At 40.5% G+C, this 8358-nt stretch overlaps 1 protein-coding gene across 1 annotated transcript; it reads left to right on the top strand.

Moving 5' to 3' along the window:
• Positions 1-1675: 1675 nt before the first annotated feature.
• Positions 1676-8150, top strand: LOC119553620 (LIM homeobox transcription factor 1-beta). Its single transcript, XM_037864085.1, has 6 exons — positions 1676-1958; positions 5123-5870; positions 6546-6760; positions 6817-7004; positions 7305-7575; positions 7643-8150. Exons 1-6 carry the CDS (start codon positions 1922-1924, stop codon positions 7846-7848), a joined length of 1665 nt encoding a protein of 554 aa, XP_037720013.1. The 5' UTR covers positions 1676-1921; the 3' UTR covers positions 7849-8150.
• Positions 8151-8358: the final 208 nt, after the last annotated feature.

Raw genomic sequence — 8358 nt, 5'->3', positions numbered from 1 at the left:
CTACTTAATGTCAAACCTTAGAAATTTATCGTAATTTAATATAAAAAGCCGAAAACTATAAATGTAATATGCCAAAAAGATCAATTGATAATATTTTAACTTTAAAACTGAAATATGCACTATGGAGAATTTATGAACCAAAAAATTACTACATTTTTACGGAATGGCATACTTCCCAATAGGTATCCCTGTTTAGTCTTTAAAGGTATTATGGGTATATCCCAACTACATAAGTCGAACTTATTGTGTCTTTAAAAATAAAATGTTATCTTTTAAGAATTAAAAAACGAACACATTAATAAAAGTTTATAGATTTACATAATTTGGTTTCCTTTTAAATATGTTCGAAACTAACGTTAAATATCAATATTTGTCTCATAAACATTTTATAAATATGTGGAAAATAAAAAAAAAATTGTAATATGAATTTTTAATGATTCATTAGTTATTTAATACTCGTGTATCAACAAAACGTATATTATTTATTAATCAAAAAACGACAAAAGAAATCCCAAGCTCTAAATCCAAAGGATCAAGAATTTAATGTGGCTTTATTGTACTTTAAATTCCTCGCACATCCCAGTGTTTCGTGTAGCGATTATGAATCGCAAAGATTACCGCACATAATTATTATCATCATTCCGGGAGGTGGGGAAAGTGGGCTGGGAGAAAAGCGAAAGGTGGCTGGCAGTTAAATGGTCCGCCCGCGCACTAATTGTGAGTAACACGTTCGCGTTTACGAAACTTTCTGGGAATTTTCATGGGAAAACGGGCAGCCAGCCCCGGAGTTTCGGCCAGACAAGTCCTCATCTCGGAACTCGGAACTCTTAAGTCGAAACTCGCAGCTAGACATGCAGTCAGCCGGCAAGTGCTTAGACATTAAAGTTTGGCGCGCTGGCCTAATAGACCAGAAATTCATTTGGGCCAAGTTTAAAGGGGCCGGTGGGTGTGTCATTAACAGCCAGCTTTCAAAACCTTAATTAAAGCTGTGACACTGGTCGCTGGTCTTTAAATTTAGTCCTTTTTGTAGCGTTCGAAAATCAATAAATTTAAAATGTACTAGCCACTGCGGAAAAAGGGAATAAAATCGTAGCCAGTGCACACACACGGCGAAAAAAAGAAAAGAAAAGGAAAACAAAATTCCAGCCATTCGAGGGAGAGTCCCTTTTTTTCGGGGGATGTTGTTGCTGAGGCGACAAAGCAAGCAAGAAATCGCCGAGCCAAACATCCTTTTGTCAATACAAAATAGTAGTACAACAAAGCAAATAAAAGTCCCGAACGAGCCCCACGAGCAAAGACAAAGACAAAAGTCAAAAGTGCAAAAACAAAGGCAAAACAACTCAGTAGCGCCACCCGGATTCGGAATCGGTATAAACGGATGGGTGGATGGATGATATGGGGGTGCCCAACGCATGCGCCAAATGCTGGCGAATCTCGCAAAGCTGGGGAAAGGCAAATGGCTGGCTCTCGGCCTTTTCAGGGGGTTGGAGCACTCAGGATATCATATTGGGATATGGCTAAAATGGCGCACAAGCACACGAACACAACAAAAGCCATTTCTCCTTCGGATTGGAGAGAATTTCCTAGCATCAGCAGCAGCAGATGCTTGTGCATTTTCCCAAAGAAGAGCAAATGATTTTTAACAAATTTCATTAACATCAGAGGTCCGTAATCATTCAAGCATCGCGTTTCGTAACAGGGCCAGGTCAGAGGTCCGATACTGGCCGCCCCAACAGTTCTAAAACCCAATTATATCGCCAGTTTCGAGTCTGAGAAATGTGCTCTTGCCAAAACACTCGCAAAATGTGTCATTACACGCAGAAAACGTAGGAAAATCCCGTGAAAAGCCTCGCGAAAATTATGTAAAAGTCAGTGAACGTTATTTTATAGTTTTCCGTTTTTCACACTAAACGATTCCAACATGATCGACGAACAGCACCCCATGCAGATTGGAATGTGTAAGTATAGGGGAACACAAGGAATAGGAATTATGAATCCGAAACCCGACGGCTTTTTCACGCCCAATATTTTAAATTTCCGTCGGCATTTCTTCGATACCAATATTTGGTTGAGACATCCCTTTTAAAAAGTTTAGTGGTATTTACATTTACAAAACTATCCCTGATTTGTTATAATTTAACTCGAGAACAAGTGTTGTTTAGCTTTCTTTTAATGAATATAAATATAAATTTTCAAGACCTTAATAAACCTTAACAAAATACCTTTGCACAATCACTGTACTTAATTGACCTTTGATATTATATTTTCATTTTCCGATTAAAAGATTTTTTTCTCTGCTGGCTCAGAAAATATAAGAATTTATCTCAGATTCCAAACAACAATAAAACAGAGGCCATTTACAAACTTTATATGTTTTTAAATTAGTTTCAATAAAAAATGTTTTAGAATTTCTAAAAATACATCCTTCTAAATATATTATAGTTTTTGAGATTTACTTCATGAATTAAAAATTAAAAGTAGTTACATCCTCTAAAATAATAATATCCTTTAAAACTTTAGTAAAATCTTTTTTTTAAGTAAAGGGGTTTGTAAAGACTTATAAATTCTATTTCACACATTACAAGGCAACTATTTACATATCTCACATCAACACATATGATTTAATCTGCCTCCAGAGATAGATATTTAACACCAATAGTGCCGAGCACAAACGCCCACTTCACATCCACTGGCTGAGGGCCAATGAAAATTACAACATATTTTCCAGAGCAAGGCCAGTTTTGACTTCTGTCAGAGATTAGGCCAAAACAAAGCATTTACGCTGCGATTGCTGGCACAACAAAACGGCAGTGGCAATAGCACCATAACTTCATTGTCTGCCCAAATCCGATTAAATAAAGCGCTGTCAGTGGCTGCCGAGCGGGCTGAACTGCTGGCAACTGACAGCGGAATCGGAATCGGAGGCAGCACACAGCATCCTGGCAGCCAGCCGACATCCTGGCAAGGATTTCCAAGGGTTTCCGCTCACGAACTGTGCCGCCTGTCGACTGCCAACATATGCCGCCCAAAACCGAAATCATGAGCCCTCCTTTTCCTCACCACCGGTTATTTGCTAAGCCCGAGCATATTTTCCCTAAGGGTGGAAATCCTCCAGCTAAATGCCCCTGATTCAATGAAATTCGTTTATAATCTAGTTATAAGCGGAGCAAGGGGTGGCATTTTTGCCGACTTAAAACGCCCCTCAGTTCCCGCTGCACATTAGAATCTAATTTGGGAGGGGGGACAAGTGGAAGGACTATCGATGTCGGCTTTGCACTTGTCGTCCCAAATCCACGAGGTCTATGCCCTCGCATGTCCGGCAAACATGTTGGAATATTTTCGAAACGTCAATCGGGAGATGACAAAGCACTAAAAGTGTAACAGGTGTGGTCACTGAGCGGATTATTCCGCTGCACTTCTTAGTAAATGGCTCCCCGTTGGTCCAAGTGTCACAAGTTAATGTTAAATAGGGCAAGAAGATTAGGATTTGGGTCTTGGAAAATGGATAAAGACTGCTGGAGACTGTAGTTACTAGGAGTATTAATTTGTAGCATATTGAAATATTACTTCAATGTGCCATACCATACCCATGTGCATTTTGGTACCCTTATATATCTTGAGCTGCAGGGAAAAATCTCACAGTTAAACTAAGAGATAGATGTTCTTATAGAAAATAAATGCACATGGCCTAGAAATTTCTTAAAAAAATATTTACGTAACATTGCTTTCTTTTTAAAAATATAGGTAAAAGAGATGTGAAGCCATTGCCTATTTTATTTTATTAAGAACTAATTTAAAATATGAAAAAATAATTAAGATAATTCATATTTTATGTAAGTACATTAAATATTAACATCTACATAGTTGTTCATCAAACTTTTATTTCATGAGAAATCGAGTTGATCCTTACCATAGTTGAATTGAGTCTCAAAACACTTTTGGAAAACATTGCAAAGTAATTGTACAATAATTTAAACTGGAACAAAAATTAAAAGAAAATGTTTTTAAATAAGAATAGTTTTATTTTCCATAAGAAGAGTATATTTATTATATTTATATATTCAAAAATATATGCAGATTTTTACTAATACCTTTTAAGTAATTTATAAAAACCTATAGGTTTGTTCAAGTTTTTTGCACATTTGTACCAACAGTAGAGCCAGCTTCAAATGGCAATTAAGTTCTGTTAAATAAAATGCACTCAAAACTACAATCGACCATTTTTGAATTTATTTACAATTGGCCCAAATAAGATACAAATAGGGTTAAAGCAATCCACGTCAATCAGTGTAAAAGGTGTAACAGAATTCTTAATGAGAACAATGGCCGGAATACTTTAACATTCTGTGCATATTTCTGGCATAAATTGGCATACCAGATATAATTTTTGCAAACATTTAATGAAATAACGCACACATTTAAATCACTCAAAATGCGGAATGACAAAAATACATGTACGAAAAACACAAAAAGTGGGAGGGGGGGGAAATGCAATGGAAAACAAGTGAAAAACCAAACTGCGACACGCACACACAAAAGCTGGGAAACAAATTACGATGAAATTTCAACAATTTGCCATAAATTGAGACAACAAGGCACAAAAAGCCAACCAGTCAGGACCGCAAATGTACAGTAATTTTTTGCCACCAAGCCACCGGAACAATCGCACATACGCATCGGTTACGCATACGCAGCGTTGTCCGTATTTATATTTTTTTTTTTCTGTATTTTCCCTGGCATTTCGCATGGCATTTCGGGGAATTTCGAGTGCAGTCGCACATATATTCACTCACTCACTCTTTTGTTTGGGTGGAAAAGTCATTTCAATAATTGCAAAACCACAAATTTACTACAACTCGAAACGGTTATGGTCACAGGGGCCCAGTCCAGATGGACATGGTTGGTATCCAATGGTCCTGCCCGCAAATACAAAAACCCTTTTTATCCCGCCAGAACTATAGTTGTAAATTTGAGGGCTGTGGTGGGGGGGGGCGTGGCCAGCCGCAGTGTGCATGCCAGAGTGAAAATAAAAATATCTGAAATGTTTCTCATTTGCATGTGCCTGCTGGGGTAACTTGGACCTGGGGGCTGGACCAACGACACGACCGCAAAACCAAAATAGTTCCGATGGACATAAAATGTCAACAGCAGCAGCAGCAACACCAACAGCAACAGCAACAACTACAGCAGCAACACCAGCAGACTGGGGGCCTCAATCAACTGCTTTTGAGCGGAAATGAACGCATGTTAACAACACCAACGACAGCGGCAACATCGGTGGTGGCAACCGGAAGGAGCACATCGAGTGCCAAAGCCGGAGTGGCCCACAATGACAAAATGGCGTCAGTCGGCAGAAATGTCAACGGAAGTTGCAACAACAGCAGCAGCAGCAGCAACAGCAACAGCCACCACAGCAGCGGCATAAACAAGCAGCCCATGGGCGTGATCCAAATGCCAGGAGGAGGAGGAGGAGCAGGAGGAGGAGCAGGACCTGGACCACCCCATCCCCTTTGCAACCGCATCACCTTGGGGGAGTGCAGCCTGAATGGAATGGACAGCTTTGCCACGCCGGCAGCCCCTCCTTTGGCATCCAACACACCGCAAGCGCCTCAGGGAATGGGTCCCAGTTCCAGCTCCACTTCCACTTCCTCCTCTGGCCTGGGCTTGGAACTGGGCCTGGGAATGGGTGCCCTTGCCCAGATGAGTCAGTGCGCCCACTGCTGCCAGCCCATTTGCGATCGCTACATCATGCGCGTGGTGGAGAACTCCTTCCACGAAGGCTGCCTCAAGTGCACCGCCTGCTCGCTGCACCTGGTCCACTCCTGCTACGCCAGGGAGGGCAAGCTCTACTGCCGCATCGACTACGAGAGGTGAGTCGGGGTTTACTTGTCACGTGACCTCTGCGAAGGGGGCTATATGGTCAAAGCTCTTCTTGGTAGCACCATTTACTTTCAGCTTTTTAATATCACCATTTAAGACAAACATTTGTAATACAACTTAATATTGAAACGTACTTGTTATCCTAAATCATCAATTGATTTTTACAAAATATTAGATTGATTAAAAGGGCCGCCATTTTTATTAGCCCAAAATATTTCATAGTACTCTAAACTTCATTAAAAAATGTGTTCTTTATTCTTAATTATAATTAAAGTAGGAGCTGTATCTTACAGCTGTATCTTACAGTTTTAAAAATAAACTAAGCCCAGAACATATATTATATTTGATCAATGGTTATTCCTATACAAGGATTCATAACGAAGACGAAATAAAAGGATAATCTTTGCAGTTTTGACCAAAAATTGTATAATGGCAATCAATTTGTATTTACATTTATAAATTGGAAATAGTGTTTTAAATATTTGATAAACGTTTGAATGCTTTGAGATGTTTTACAGTGATCTGTTATTTTAATTCATTTTTAATGACTTAAACTTAATGCTTTTTTTTCAATATTATAAAATATACAACGTCAGTATAGAATTTTTTCTAACTATCATAGAAAATACTTATTTGTCTAACTGTGATCCATTTTCCCTTCGAAGACTTTACATCCGCAATCATTGCCTTGGCTGTGGCCTCAAAATCGGGGCCGATGAGCTTGTGATGCGGTGCCACGAGAACGTCTTCCATCTGAAGTGCTTCGCCTGTGTGGTTTGTGGAGCCCTTCTGAAGAAAGGAGAGCAATACGTGGTCAAGCAGGGTCAGCTTTTCTGCCGTTTTGACTACGAAAAGGAGGTGGAGATGCTACAGGGATATGGTGAGTTAATAACTCATTTGGATAGAAATCAAAACTATAATCATATTGTTTAATAGATTTCTATGGCGATGAACTTTTTCCGCCCAAATTGGACGGAAGGCGAGGACCCAAGCGACCAAGGACCATTCTGAATACCCAGCAAAGAAGGGCCTTCAAGGCATCCTTCGAAGTTTCGCCGAAACCCTGTCGAAAAGTGAGAGAGAATCTGGCCAAGGACACTGGCTTAAGCCTAAGGATCGTGCAGGTGATTAAGAAACTTAAATGCTCAAAAAATTAAATGATGTTGTTTAAAAATTGCACACTAATGAATTTTAAACTATTAAAAGATTAAACATTTACAAGGCTGAACTCTAAAAATTTATTTCTGTTAGGCAGAAAAAAAATATAATAAGAATTTTCATTTTAAAATTTAAAAGCTATAAAAAGTTGAAGTTTTGTTGAGTTTTTATTTTTACAAAACATTTTAAAGTTAACATAAAATAAATTACGAAAGATTATGAAGCAAATTAATTTAAATATATTAAATTTCTTCCTTTTCTATAAGGTTTGGTTCCAGAACCAGCGAGCCAAGGTCAAAAAGATCCAGAAGAAGGCCAAGCAGGAGCCACCCAGCAAGGGAGCCAGCGACTCCCAGGACTCGCAGGAGTCCCTGGACAGCAGTCTGGCCACCAAGATCAAGGACGAGGCGCACAGCGACAGCGAGTCGCAACTGGAATCTCCGTATTCCACGACCTCGGATGGACTGAACCGGATGCGATGCGCCATTAAGGACGAGCAGGAGCAAGTGCCCTTCAACTGCATGGAGACCAATAAAGGTGATACTATAAGAAACCCATCAAAACGTAATAAGTTGCAATGAATTTACCCTATATTTCCAAACAGAAAACTGCAACAAGAACAGCGAGCCCATACTGAATACCATTCTGGGACTGAGTTACGCCACCTTTCAGCAGCTAATGGGACCCTTTGCCCAAACGCCTATGATAAATCCGATCGACCGGCTATATAGCATGCAGAGCTCCTACTTCCGGCCGGAGGAACTGCAGGCCTACGGGGAATGCGGCGTCAAGGACTCCCTGGATCACTAGTCTGGCCTTCGCAGGCCTTCGAATTTTAAGCCCAAATCAAAATTAGACCTTGTAAAATAAAAGAATGTTAATGTGCTAGCAATCGAACTTAAACACCCCGGTAAAGTAGATTTCCTCCACCCGCCTTCTTTTCTGGAAGCTGCACCACTTGCGTAATCAGAACCCGAATCACCCCACTTGCTGCACCACCATCAACATGGCCATCACTTTGGTGGCTCTGCAGGTGCAGCCTCGAAATTAGTTCCGCTCGGTTGACAGGCACAAAGCATTTGCCACAGCAGTCGCAACCCCGGTGAAATGGTGAAAGGCCCCTTCGAACGGGAATGGGCGTAAAATGCCGATTCGTCATGCATAGTTCAAAGGGACGGATACGGCCGGATTCGGATCCCTAACCGTATCCGTATCCTCCCCGCGATGACGGCCCGTTTGACAGCATCGTCGACATGAATGTGTCGCAAATGCCGCCCAAGGACCGGACTATTGACTGGCATCCCCTTCCTCCGCCCCCTT

This window comes from Drosophila subpulchrella, chromosome 3L (genome assembly GCF_014743375.2).
Source record: "Drosophila subpulchrella strain 33 F10 #4 breed RU33 chromosome 3L, RU_Dsub_v1.1 Primary Assembly, whole genome shotgun sequence".
NCBI lineage: Eukaryota > Metazoa > Arthropoda > Insecta > Diptera > Drosophilidae > Drosophila > Drosophila subpulchrella.
This window is presented reverse-complemented; position numbering and strand designations above follow the sequence as displayed.